The sequence below is a fragment of the Oreochromis aureus genome, linkage group 22 (assembly GCF_013358895.1).
Source record: "Oreochromis aureus strain Israel breed Guangdong linkage group 22, ZZ_aureus, whole genome shotgun sequence".
In the NCBI taxonomy this organism is placed as follows: Eukaryota; Metazoa; Chordata; class Actinopteri; order Cichliformes; family Cichlidae; genus Oreochromis; species Oreochromis aureus.
This window is the reverse complement of record NC_052962.1, coordinates 23705009-23719028: the sequence shown is the minus strand read 5'-3', so window position 1 is coordinate 23719028 and position 14020 is coordinate 23705009. Positions and strand designations below refer to the sequence as shown.

General features: G+C 40.5%; 1 protein-coding gene across 1 annotated transcript; it reads left to right on the top strand.

Annotated features, from left to right (window-relative positions):
• The first annotated feature begins 1503 nt into the window (after positions 1 to 1503).
• LOC116319430 (cellular retinoic acid-binding protein 2-like) lies at positions 1504 to 7216 on the top strand. Its single transcript, XM_031738756.2, has 4 exons — positions 1504 to 1799; positions 4472 to 4650; positions 4955 to 5071; positions 6868 to 7216. Exons 1-4 carry the CDS (start codon positions 1718 to 1720, stop codon positions 6916 to 6918), a joined length of 429 nt encoding a protein of 142 aa, XP_031594616.1. The 5' UTR covers positions 1504 to 1717; the 3' UTR covers positions 6919 to 7216.
• Positions 7217 to 14020: the final 6804 nt, after the last annotated feature.

The window sequence follows — 14020 nt, the reverse complement described above, 5'->3', positions numbered from 1 at the left end:
TATTATTATTTTGTCTGTTTTCCCATGCACTCTCTTCTTTACTGCTCTTGTACACTGTGTTTGGTTTGGATTGTCGAACCCAGACATTTAAACTCATCCACCTTCACTATCTCTGCTCTTTGCATCTTTACTGTTTGTCTCTCTACTCTCACTACAGATCACAATGTTGTCTGTGAACATTATAGTTTATGGAGACTCCTCCTTGGCCTCATCTGTCTGCCTGTCCATCACCATCACAAACAAAAAGTGGCTCAGAGCCGATCCCTGATGTAATCCCACCCCCACCTTGAAACCAACTGTCACTCACACTGCACACCTCCCCACTGTCTCACTGTCCTCATACATGTCCTGCACCACCCTCACATATTTCTCTGCCACTCCTCACTTCCTCATCAGCACCACAGTTCCCCTCTTGGCACCCTATCATATGTTTCCTTTAGATCCACAAAGACACAGTGCAACTTCTTCTGACCTCCTCTCAATATATTTAACGCACAACAAGCCAAATGTCTCTAAATGTGAATTACCTTGTTTTATTGTGTTCTTGTATGAAGCAACTATAATTGTGGTTTGCATGCAAAGGAAAGGAGCATTTGAACTGTGATTCACTGAGCGGACAGTAACCAGCCCCTGTCCAGTTCAGATAAAGACCAAGTGAGATGATAATACAAGTTTTACCAGGTATATTAAATATAAGCTTTTTCATTCTCACAAATAAACCAGTTATCAGTAAAACGTGACTCTTATTGGCCACAAAAACAGTCCAGGGCATGTTTCAGCATCTCCTTTCCTCCCTTGTTGGTTGATTCTGTTCATTCTTTTGCTTTTCTTTGATAGTTATTGCTTTAGGTTTTGCTTCCACGATGTCTGCGTTGATCACACGCACCCCGGGTCACCCTCTCTGTTTATGTAGTCCTGCGCTGCTCTTGTGCTGAAAGAAAGGGAAACACATTTTTTAATGGGCTATTATGCCTTGTTTTTGCTGGTCCGATGCACTTGAGTTTAAACTGGGCTCTATGTGGACGCTGGATTAAAATGAGTTTGACACTCATGCTCTAAAGTTTTAATTGCAGGGTGGCAATGCCGATGGCATGTTCCTGGATGGATGCCTCCAGCTGGCTGTCTTATCTTTTCCTTTTTCATTACCAGCCTTTCCAACCCAGCTTTGGAGTTAAACACATTAACCTGATATCTGATTTCACATTCCAGCCCTTTAAAACCAAACACCCTTACTTCTTAAATAGTCCGAGACTTAATAAGTTTCAGTCACATCGATCCTCATTCCATGTTTTTTATTATCGGGAGCTCTTGTCAAATATCTGGGAGTAACATGGTGCCATCTTAAAAACAATTAACGCTTCTATTTAATATCCGAGCTGGCAGCCCATCAACATCAAAGGACTTACTGGAAGTGAATTCTCCAGCTCTTATCCAAATCTTTCACCATGCTGACAGAGGTGGAGGGTAGACTTGGAATCGGGGAGCGAGGGGGGAAAGTCCCTCCCTGCCACTGGCTTCTGCATTGGCTGGACCGGCATCAGATCCAGGCGAGCAGTCAGCCAATGAATGGAGGCGCAGATGCAGGCAGAGGAGACGACTTTACCAACCGGTGAACGCAGGAGGACAGACATATAGAGAAACAGTGACTGCGACCAGAATAGACTTATAATCCGCTAATAATCCAATAATATTAATTTCTGCAAGTGCTTGCACAGAAATGGAGAATAAAGTCACCGATTTCTCTGGAAAATGGAAAATGAAGTCTTCGGAAAACTTCGAGGAACTTTTGAGAGCGCTTGGTGAGTGAATGGATGTTTTTTTGAATTATTATATTTGGACTTTCGCATCAATTAGCTCATTTAATTTGCTTTCTTAAAAATGCAGAAATACGGTGTTTATGTATTATAAAAGAGGAGCATCTTCTTCTTAAGTATAAAAAATAACTTTACACGCGGAACGTTTGAGTGTTTGATGCTACTTTAGAGTTAAACTGCATGTTGTGCACTGATTTTAATCATGAACTCTAAAAGAAAAAGGAAGGGGGAGGGATGCATCTCGATAGAAGTCCCATCAGTCATTTTGGCATTATCCGCTGGGCTCAGAAATCAGCTGGAGAGCCAAAGCGGTCTGAAGTGGCTCTGCATGTGGCTAAACTGGCTTGCTCCTGCATAGTGGCTAATGTGGTCCTGGGAATATTGGTTCTGTTAAGCCACACAGGCTTTCTATTGAAAGCAGGAGTGAGAGGTCAGGCGAGTGCCATCCGGTGGCATCCCTTAAAAATGTGAAGACAAATATCCTACGGAGGACGGTGAGACTAGGCTCATCTGTGGCAAGCTCCTGCTCATGCGGTTGTAATTAGAGCCAGTGTAAACGGAACTAAGCCTCGACATGGGCCCCAGCAGACTGCCAGGTCTGAGACTGACTTTCCTACACTGCCGGGATCCTCTCTGACTTAATCTAGGGCTGTGTGTGTGTGTGTGTGTGTGTGTGTGTGTGTGTGTGTGTGTGTGTGTGTGAGGGAGAGAGAGAGAGAGAGAGAGAGAGACTGAGCGCCTGTTGCTTCTGTTATTACCAATGCATGAGCAAATCTGGTCGGAATCAGATTTTTGGGGGTGTTTTTTAATCTCTGAAGCCAGTCCAACTCACACAGCTAAAGGCTACACTCACAATAATTTACATCTCTACTCACAACACTTGCATGGTGCTATTCATTCAACCTTTTCTTTTCTTGCTGTACTTCCATAGAACAAAAGTCACAAAGTGCTTCATAGTAACATAGAAAATTATGTAAAGAATAGATGGAACTACTAGAGTAGTTTAAACTGATGCAAGTAAATAAAAATGAGGTTGCACAGGTGGGTCTTCTTGAAGGTATGAACAGTGTCTGCAGATCCAGTTTAAGGACTTAGAACTTAACTACCCCCCCCCCCCCCCAAAAAAGAGAAAAAAAACCCAAAGCCTGATTTTCTTTGCTCCTCATCCTGGACCGAGTTACCAACAGCAAGATTTTCTGGTTGAAAAAGCTCCCTAATATAAAGATACGTCTGACAATGAAGAGCTTGGAAAGTGATCACCAAAATCTTAAACTGAACCCAGTGTAAAGAAATCAGAAGTGTTATCATATGGGACCTGGTGAGAAACTTTCCAGCTTTAGCAGATGTGTTAAGGCGAAGGAATAACACATTACCACAATGAAATAAGAAGCCTGTATAAATATTTCTATTTCAGATTGAGAGACAATATTCACTTGAATAACTCTGTTAATATTTGCGTGGCTGTAGCTCAGCAGGTGGACTGGGTCATCTACTGACTGAAAGGTTAGTGGTTTGATCCATGCTTCAGTCTCCAAAGTAACCTGGAGCAAAATACCGAACCCCAAGTTGCTCTCCAATGGGTTCATCAGAGTATGAATGCATGTGAAAGATGGAAAAAAGTGAATGGTTGAATAAAAAGCTCTATAATGAATATAAAGCGCTTTGAATGGTCAGGTAAAAAAAGAACTGTATAAGGACCAGCCCATTTACCATTGCTCTTTGAGAAGTAAATCAACGAACTGCAAAAAGAAACATTCACACCTACTCCAAAAATGACTACAGATGCAAAACTGCAAGACACATTAAGATGGATTCATTTTCTACAGTTTTTCCAGTTGTCTATGCACACAATGCGTCATACCTTATCTGACTCTTTTCTTCAGTGATCACTATTAGAAATATTTTTCTAGAAAACCAGACTCTGCGTGTCATATAATCAATTCTTATCTCAAATCTCAAAAAAGCTGAGGATTACAAACCGATTTTTTGAAAAGTGGCTCAGGCTGTGAGGATTAACAAGCTTCAGAGTGTTTTTCATTTGACAGGCTAATGAATTGCTTTTATTTTTGCAGTGAACTTTAACAACAGAAATAAGTGGTTTCATACCAGTGGTTTTGTATGTTGTGCCTTATTAAGAGGAAATCACATATGCTCCTCATTAGCAGGAACCATTTTCTGAAGCTTGCCATATGTCTGTGAGATTAATGCTCTTGGTCTTTTACTTCATTCACTATAGCCTGCATGTATAGACTTGAAAGAAATGAATCACAATGAACATTTCGCTGCTTTATTTTTTCAGACTTGGGTTACTGTGTGGCAATGCAGCAACACAGACTGTTTTGAAAATGTTTAGGCTTCCAGAAACGATTTCATGCATAACCTTTGTTATGGAGGAATCAGACTGGAAAGACAGACAATATTTCATTTTGTTGAAGGGTATGCAATAAAACTTCCCAGTGCTGTGTCCTATAAAGACCTTGTAAAATTAGCAGAATGTGGGGAAATCAGAGTAAAACATGCATGCCCTTCAGATAAAGTTTGCCTGTTTAACACTGAAAACCACTGGCACGCACAGCTATGATTATACTCATTCCCCTCTGTAGAGACCAGCACTGCACAGCTCTGGTTTCACATTTGGTCTGTGTGTCTGTGGTCAGGTGTCAACGTGTTCTTGAGGAAGATTGCAGTGGCAGCGGCCTCCAGCCCGGCAGTGGAAATCACCCAGCAGGAAGAGACTCTGTCCATCAAGACATCCACCAGCGTCCGCACCACCAATGTCTCCTTCACCGTGGGTCAGTCTTTCAGCGAGACCACGGTGGATGGACGTCCCTGCACGGTACATGTCTCTTTACTTCAACTTAACCAAAAAACTGTGTAATGTTAGCACATGCATACCAGGATTTGGCCAAGGACAGCATAACTCGCCCCAGCTCTGTGCAAAAGAAACATATGGAAACAATTTCAGTGCAACTCGAAGAGTTCTGTTCTTCATCTTCATACTGAGTGGGTGATGAAGGACAAGCCGTGAAAACATTCTGACGTGCAGCAACCAGCACACTGAGCTCCAGTTATGACCAAACCTGAACTTTGCTATAACTTCATTCAGGCATTGATACTTTTTCTCATGTGAATCCCTGCAGAGTTTTCCTAAGTGGGAAACAGACAGAAAGATCAGCTGCGAACAGACTTTACAGAAAGGCGATGGACCGAAGACGGCGTGGACCCGAGAGCTGACCAATGATGGAGAGCTCATGCTGGTACGTAAAATTGGAGTACAAAATGAACAGTGCTATCAATTAGAGCCTCAATGTAGATATTTTATGACCCCCAAGGAAGATTTGAATTCATTTTCAGCTTCCAGGAAGTAATACATTCATAAAATTCATGTTTTATTCACAAGAGGACAAAGAACACATGTCAAATTTCTGAACGGAGAAAAATATTGGCTCATTTTGAATTTCATAACAAAAACATTGTCTTGCTGAAACATGCAAGGCCTTCCCTGGAAATGCTGGATGGGAGCATCTGTTGCTTTAAAACCTGAATGAGCCTTTCAGCACTGATGATGCCTTTCCAGATGTGCAAGCTGCCAGTTTCACAGCCCACTGATGCGCCTCCATGTCATCAGTGATGCAGAATTTTGAACTGAGTGCTGATAACAAGCCAGAAAAGTTCCTCTCTTCTTTAGTCTGCAGGATGTTGTGTCCATGTTTTCCAAAAAAGAATTACAAATTTCGGTTCGACTTACTAAGGAAAGGTCTTCTGCTTTGCCTGAGTCCAGTTTAAATGAAAAGTTGTCTGTGTTTGTGCATTAGAGGGCTTTAATTGGCATTTGTGGATGGTACAGTGAACTGTGTTCACAGACAGTTATTTCTGGAAGTGTTCCTGAGCCCATGAAGTGATTTTTATAACAGAATCATGTCTGTTTCTAATGCGATGCTGTCCGATTGCCTGAAGACTACAGGCCATGTGATTTCTCCAGATTGTCAGAATTTTTTACTAACTACAATGATGAAATATTCAAAGTTTATTATTATATTATTCTTAATTTTTCCACAATTTTGTAGACTATGTGTACCTCTGTTGAAATGTTTCAGAGTGGTGTTGACCAGTCACAGTTAGAGCAGGCTGTGATTGAATGGAGGTGAAAACTACAGGTGAAATACATTTAAAGTAGGGAATCTGCCCCAGTGTGGAGTACACAAGGGCTATGTCAAAAGGATTATATAATAATTTGTAAAAATAAAATAAAATAAAGAAATCTGATGTTTTTGTGTGTTACATGTTTGTTTCACCCCCAACCAGTCACGGCAGATGGTTGCCCCTCCCTAAGACTGGTTCTGCTGGAGGTTTCTTCCTGTTAAAAAGGAGTTTTTCCTTTTTAACAGGGAGTCAAGTGCTTGGTCATACCTGATCATTGGAGTTTTGTGATTTGGTGCTGTATAAATTTAATTCAATTGAAGCTTGCCTTTGTGTGCTTAGTTTTATGTTTTAAACCTTTTTATGCATTATGATGTTGGTTTAGCATCACAGGTGAATATACTGGGAAAGTTCAGCCTCTTCAGAGATGTAATCATGAGACTGTCAGCTGTTGTCCTAACAAAGATTTCACTTTCTTATTGGCTTTTCAAAGTTTATCCACACATTCTAAGAATGACCAGTGTACAGAACTGGAAGTCTTGATGGTTTCAGATTTTGCATTAAAGCAGACTAATGGGATATTGCTGCATGAGAAAAACATTATATTTTACTTAAAATGACAGCAATCAAAATTCTGGAGGAAAGTCACACATATTTTAGTGGGATTCATCTTCTAAGCACCATGAATCTAACATTTTTTTTTTTCTTGAGTCATGTAACTACCTTTAAAAATCTCTGGTTTTTCCTTTGGGTAAAATAAATTTTGACAAAATAAGCTGACTTTAAAGACATCTTGCTGCAGGACACCTGTTCTCAATCTTTTTCTTGCTGACTAAATGGTTGTTAAACAGCTTTAAAAAAGAAAAAACATGAACTGTGTCTTATCTGTGTCTGTGTTGCTGTTTTCTTTCAGACAATGACTGCCGGAGACGTTGTCTGCACCAGAGTTTATGAGAGAGAATGAAGGTTTTTTTTCCCCAGGACTGTCATACAATACTTCTGTTTTGTGCCTCACGCATGGTTTACATTTACTCGCCTTGTTTTTCTCCTTCTTCTTCTTCCTCCCAGAGAGTCGGTGTTGGTCAGGTCAAACAGTTCTCAAAATGCTTCAGCTGGTATTGTTTTTATAACAGTAAAACTTATTCATTATGTATCATACTACATTCCTTTTTTAAAAAACAAATAAAGCTTTCTAGCTGTGTCTAAATCTTTTTTAAAGATGTTAATAAACAGTTTTATATAAATCTGATTTCTTTTCAAGCTCTCATTCTTTATGTTGTCCCCTCCCGGCACCTCCTATTCCCGTCTGCATATCACTTTACATTACTGTCTGCCATTCGTACACCCTTTCCCCCAAAAGCTGTTTCCATTTGCAAACCCTTGTCCTCTGCGTGCTCTCTTTCATCACTACAATATGCATTTGATTATTTTGAAAACTCCCAAAGACAATTCATATTTCATAAACTCTGCTTTGAGAGACACTTGGCAAAGACGAGGGGGAAACAGGGAGTGGAGAGGAAAATGAAATGAGTGAGGGGAAAGGGAGAGGGTGGCCATGAGAACATTAGTTAGCATCAGGAGAGTTTATACACTCTACGCTCCGCTTTCCAGCTGTGCCTACATGCAGAGCATGCTGATTAAAAACTCCCTGGCTCTCTTCTCTCTGGTTCTGTGCCCAGTTACAAAGTGTTGACCGACTTCCTGTTATGTTGTGCTGGGACACTTCCAGCTATTTCCTCTCTAAAATATCATTTGTCACCATATTGGGGTGCGAACAAAACGAGAGCCAGTAGTTAACAAGAAAGTCTACCCTTTGCTCACCGAAAACTCAGCAGCGTGGTTTTGTCTGAACCTCACCTTGCTGTGAAAAATGGACCTCCGGGGTCTCAGGCACTTCCTGAGAAGAGAACAGCTATGGTTCACAGGCAGTGATGGTTTTTCCAGGTTTGCAAACAGTGTGCAGACAAGAACCCCTCTGAAGTGCTTCCCAGTTTATATACACATTGCTGAGCAAGCAGTGGGTGGACTTGGCCTCCTTTAGGATGACTGTCATTAATAACCTCAGTGGGAACGTGTGTGTATTTGGAGGAGAAAGTATCAAACCTTTTACTCAAGTACAGCCATGCACCTTACATTTTATCTCTACTGGGACTACCCTTGTCTCTTTTCTGAACTGAGGGGTTTCTGTCATATTCCAAGACTGCTTTGAAAACAAAATTGCACAAGAAGTGTGCATAAGAAGTAAGTGAGGCTTCCTAAACCACATCTTTACCGATAGATATCGATGTGTTGAAACTCGTCATTAAGGGTACAGGGGAGGTTGTCAAATGTCTTTATAGGGGAAAGAGGTAAAAGCATAGAGGTATGATGAGCAAAATGTACTTAAAGTATAAATGTACTTAACCTGTAAATTATCATTTATCATTATCAAACCTTAGGGTATGTGAGACAACTAAAGTGGCAGGAAACAAGACAAAAAGATTCTGCAACACTTATTTGTTCACAGCTACGTTCACCTCTTTTGGTCATGAAATGTCATTCATTGAAACCAGCAGAGGAGTTTAGAGCAGACTCTCTGGTGGAACTGTTACCATACCACCAGTTTTGCACCATCTTACCAAAAGTATTCGCTTGTCCACCTTCACACATATATGAACTTGAGTGACGTCCCATTCCTAATCCACAGAGTTTAACATGATGTAAGTCCAGCCTTTGCAGCTACAACAGCTTCAAATCTTCTGGGAAGGCTTTCCACGAGATTTCGGAGTGTTTATGGGAATTTTTGATCAATCCTGATCATTCATGAGAAGGTTTGGCTTCAATTCTTCCCAAAGGTCTTCTCTTGAGTTGACTGAGTCAGGACTCAGTGCAGGCCAATTCCTTTCACTGGAGTTAAGGGGGTGAGCCCCAATTCTAAAAAAACCCCATCCCTGCACTATAATCGCCCCTCTACCAAACTTTACACTGGGCACAAACAAGTCAGACAAGTACTGTTCTCCTGGCAATCACTAAACCCAGACTTGTCCAACAGATCGACTGAGGGGAAAAGCGTAATTCGTCACTCCAGAGAACACGTCTCCACTGCTCTAGAGTCCAGTGTAGGTGTGCTTTACACCGCTGCATCCAATGCTTTGCATTGCACTTGATGATGTAAGACTTGGATGTAGCTCCTTGGCCATGGAAACCCATTCCATGAAGCTCTCTCTTCTTGAGCTGATCCAAAAACCACAAGAAGTTTGGAGGACTGTAGCGATTGAGTCTGGAGAAAGTTGGTGACATCTGCGCACTACATGACAGCAATTCAGTTCATTTAGGCATGCAGACATGGTTAAGATGACCTGCTGAAGTTCAAACTGAGCATCAGAATGGATGAACAAAGCTGGTTTAAGTGACTTTGAACGTGACATGGTTGTTGGTGCTAGACAAGCTGGTCTGAATTTTTTAGAATCTGATGATCTGATAGGATTTTCCATCACTTGGGATTACAGAGAATGGTGAAAAAAAGAGAAAAAATCCAGTGAGGGCCAGTTTCTGGGGAGAAAATGTTTTCTTGATGTAAAAACTCCTTTGAATGTTAGGAAGGCAACAGTAACTTAAATAACCACTTGTTACAATCACGTCGTCGTTCAGATCGACTGCAGCAGCAGAAGACCACACCGGTTGCTGCTCCTGTCAACTAAAAACAGGAAACTAAGGCTACAGTTCACATGGGCTCACCAGAACTGTATAACAGAAGATTCGAGATTTGTTGGTTGATCTGATGAATCTTGATTTCTACTAGTAGGGTCAGAATTTGGTGTAAACAACACCAACACATTGATCCATCCTGCCTTGTATGAACACTTCAGGCTGCTGGTGGCATAATGGTGCAGGGGATATTTTCTTGGCACACTTAGCAGCACTTTAGCTTCGTTTAGATGCAGGACAGCACGGTGGTGCGGCGGTTAGCGCTGTTGCACCACAGCAAGAAGGTCCTGACAGATCACCTTTGGGAATGAGTAGAACAAGAGATTCGCATAATGAATGTGCAGCCAGCAAATCTGTAAAAACTGTGAGATGTTGTCATGTCAGTACAGAACAAAATCTCTAAAGAATGTTTGCAGCACCAAACAATCTTTGACACAAAGAATTAAGGAAGTTCTGAAGGCATAAGCCTTGAATAAGCCTAAATATACAAGTGTGCGTGTGTTTTTTTTAAGGTAAACCTGTGGCATAATAATAGCAATCACGTTAAGATAGTTGAGTAAAAATACCTGAAATGCAGAAGATTATAAGTATACAACAGCATAGCAGACATAAATTAGGTGTATTTAATTAAACTACCTAAAAATGTGTACTTGAAAAACACTGAAGACACTGAAAGTATTCTGTGTGACCAAGTATTTACGGCTTACACAACCTCAGCCATGATGTACGTGCTTTTATGTCTCACAACCAGAATGTGTGTTTTGAATGGCCTCAATGAAGCCCGCGGTATTGTGTAAGTGCTCATCAAAACCGCAACACTTTAACTGCACTCAGGAGAGGCTGGAATGTTCTCTGCTATTTGCTCAACAAGAAAACTGGCATTGCGCAAACACACACACACATAACATGCCCAAAAGTCTGCCTAAATGACCCCTTTGACTGATGGTTGCAAGCCTCATAGGAGCAGTCTGGACTGGTCCCTCCTTAGCTGGGTCACTTTCCAAACAATTCTTATGCCAGTTCATTCCTCAGGCAGTGATGTCATAAAGCCTCGCATTGCTCGATTGGCTGAGGAATTCTGTGGTTTTGGACTGGGAGGCACCCGAATCCAGCTTTTGATTTGGGGCCATTTGGACCAATCATGACGAGACCCATTAGAGGAAATGATGAGTCACAGAAGTCAGCTGACAAACACAGATGCTGCTAACTGTGGCCATAAAGACAAATGAAGCGGAGCCTGTGAGTAGGTTTAGGAGCAGCAGTTAAGCTACAGAAGTTGCTGCTAGTAATTCTGCAACCTGTGAAGAGTGTAAATATGGCACTTCAGTGGCAGTGACACCTCAGCTGTTCCAGTCAATATTATTAATATATGTGTTATAGACATTATTAAGGCTGTCAATGAGGATTTTTTTTAATCAGTGAATCCTGTAAAACCCCAAATTTTTCAGTCTACAAGAATGTAAAATGAAGAAAAGCAGCAGATCCTTAAAGATGACCAATTCATAAGGGGAATTTCTGGCCTTTTCTTAATGGAAATATTCTCCAAATTATGGATGCATAGCTGATCAAAAAAAAACAAAAAAAAAAACATAGTTCATGTGTGAGCAAGAAGGGTATAAAAGCCCAGTTTACGTATGCTAAATATTTAGTCGTAATTAATGCATGCCTATTCATGCATGAAGACAAATATTCATAAAAAGTCACTAATGTACAGTAACTATATCAGAGTGTGTGCTGTATGTGTGTGTGAGACAGCCTGTGTGTCTGTTAGGAAACCCCATGACTGTCCTCTCCCATGTGACCCCCAACGTGATTTGCAGGAGCAGATAATGAAAAGAGACGAGGCCGGATTGTCCAAACTCATTAGGCCATGAAATGTGGATAAACTGGTGGAGCTAAGGGTCCTCTCTAGTCCTGACAGCAGGGTAATATGTGAGAAGTTAAAAAAACCTTTAAAGTTTTGCTTTAAAGCATCCTGCACACGAGCTGGGATCAAAGGAGAAGCATGAGTGTCAGTCTGTGCCAGAGTATGACCTGTAAGAAACTCTGAAGAAAGCATTTTTGGAGTAAAAATTATAACCTTTAAAGGGGATTTAATAAAAAAAAAAAGTGTAAGAAGTGATTCTTTGTCCCAGCTCCTTAAAAGGTAACTGAGGTTAAATCTGCCTTTTGAATCACATTCAGCTGAGATCAGCTGTGTGCAAGAGTGACATCTAATGGAGGAACAGGTAATTACCTTTTTATCATCAAAGGAGAAGTTCAGGTTAGCAAAAGTAGTATCAGAGACTGAGATGAGCCATTCATGTAAGGGTTTATTTTGCACAATTTTGAGCATGCAGCTGGAATTTCATAACAGCACAGAAAGATTCATGGATGAAGTATTTTGGTTAATAATTTTAAAGGAGGCTCAGAGGCCCTCACCGGGCATTTTTCAAAATGTCTTTGACCAGTCTGCATAAAAACTGTGCTTCTACCTTTGATGGTCTGGAAGTTTTAGCTGTTGAACTCAAAATTTCAATTAAGCTCATTCCAAATGGTCTCACTGTGATGAACGCTGAGGAGAAGAGCCTTTATTGGCCAAGATGTATGCACACACAAAATACAAACGGTTCAAAGCAAACAGAAAATCAGGAACAAAGTGTCATGGTTCCTGGACAGATCGCTTTTGTTGTGGAATAACACATCTGCCTCCTCCGAATCAGTGAACAAAAGGCAAGTGTTTATTTTCACTATAGCTTTAAAGAAAAAAAAACCCAAAACAATGTGGGCCCAAAACAAAGGGCCCACATTCAAAAGGCAAACACGTTCCAAAGCTTGCCGGAAAAAAAGTGAAAAAAACAAGAATTCAAAACTGGAATGGTAAAGCATCTTTAAAGGGAACGGAACGATCACAAACTAAAAAGGAACCTCTCATGTAATGAATGTATAGCTCTTATTAGAATGATAAATCTAATAGAAAACATAAATCAAAACCATAGAATAAGCAGCAGCCCAAACCTGAAAACATTAACTTAAGATTTCAAAACTCAAAAACACCACAAAACTGCAGAGCATGACACTCTATATATTTTGCATTATAGCCACGTTATACTAGATTTATGCTCAGTAAAAATCTGCAAGAGAATATCAATAAAGCACATTAATAATCTGGAAAAGAGCAAAATTTTGCAATTGTAGGTTAATGATTAAACCTTTGCTAATGGTGCTGGTTTCTAACTGGGTGAGATACTAAAGACTGACAAGACTTGCCCGACAAAAACACACCTGTGAGTGTTTGACACAAAAATATATTTTTTAGAGGTTTCTTACCACTTTAAAGAAAAGTAAACATGGCTAACAATTATTTTAAATTATATTAAGTTAATAAACGATATGCAGCTCATTACCACAGGGTCAGAGGTCAAACAAGTATACATGATTAACCCCAGTTCTATTCAGACAGAGCAAGTCCAATGTTCTTTATTACTGATTTTTAGAACGTTAACTCTTTTAAAAGTCAGACTAAGCAAATAATCCAACCTTTAACCCCTTTATATAGGGTGCTGTACCAGAAAGTGTTATTAGTTACCATTTAGGGCCAGTCACTTCAACAAAGCTGCCCATTGTGTCACTGCACAGAGCAAACTGACATTTGATTGATTCCTAAGTGGATTTAACGGAAAGCCAATTTCAGGCTTCACTTCAGGCTGACCAGGTCTAACCAACATCACTAACCAGACTGCACAGCCATGACAAAAAGGAAGATGCAAATAAGTGTTAAATTAACAACACATTTTAATTTTTTTTTCAAAATAAAAGAAGAACCTAAACTAATCATAGTGTATGCAGTCAGAAAATCACTGGTGTAAGAGAGTGCATGAGAAAAGAGACAGTGTAAATTATGTTAAGTGCAAGAGACCAAACCAAGAAGTAACTGCCTTATGTACTGTCCATTACTTTGGATGGATGATCCCAGGTATGTATTCTGTCCTCCACCTTTCCAGCCTCTCTTCCACCCGCTTCCTACTCTGCCTGCAAATCGCACTGTCATCTGCAAACATCATACTCCACAAAGACTCCTGCCTGACTTCATCAGCCAACCTGTCCATCACCACTACAAACAAGAAGTGGCTCAGAATCGATCCCTGATGTAATTCCACCCCCACTTTGAACCCATCCGCCACTCTTACCACACACCTCACCACTTTGATATAAATAAAAAAGGTAGGTCATCAGGAAACAGCTTTAGTTTGTCTGGCCCACTGAATATCAACTCTCTGTGCCGGAGTTTCACCGCTTATTATCCAAACACAGCAGTACACTTAAATATAAACAAATATAATACAGTATATGCTATCCAGTGTACACCTGATTATTTCAGCCGCGACAGAACCCACGTG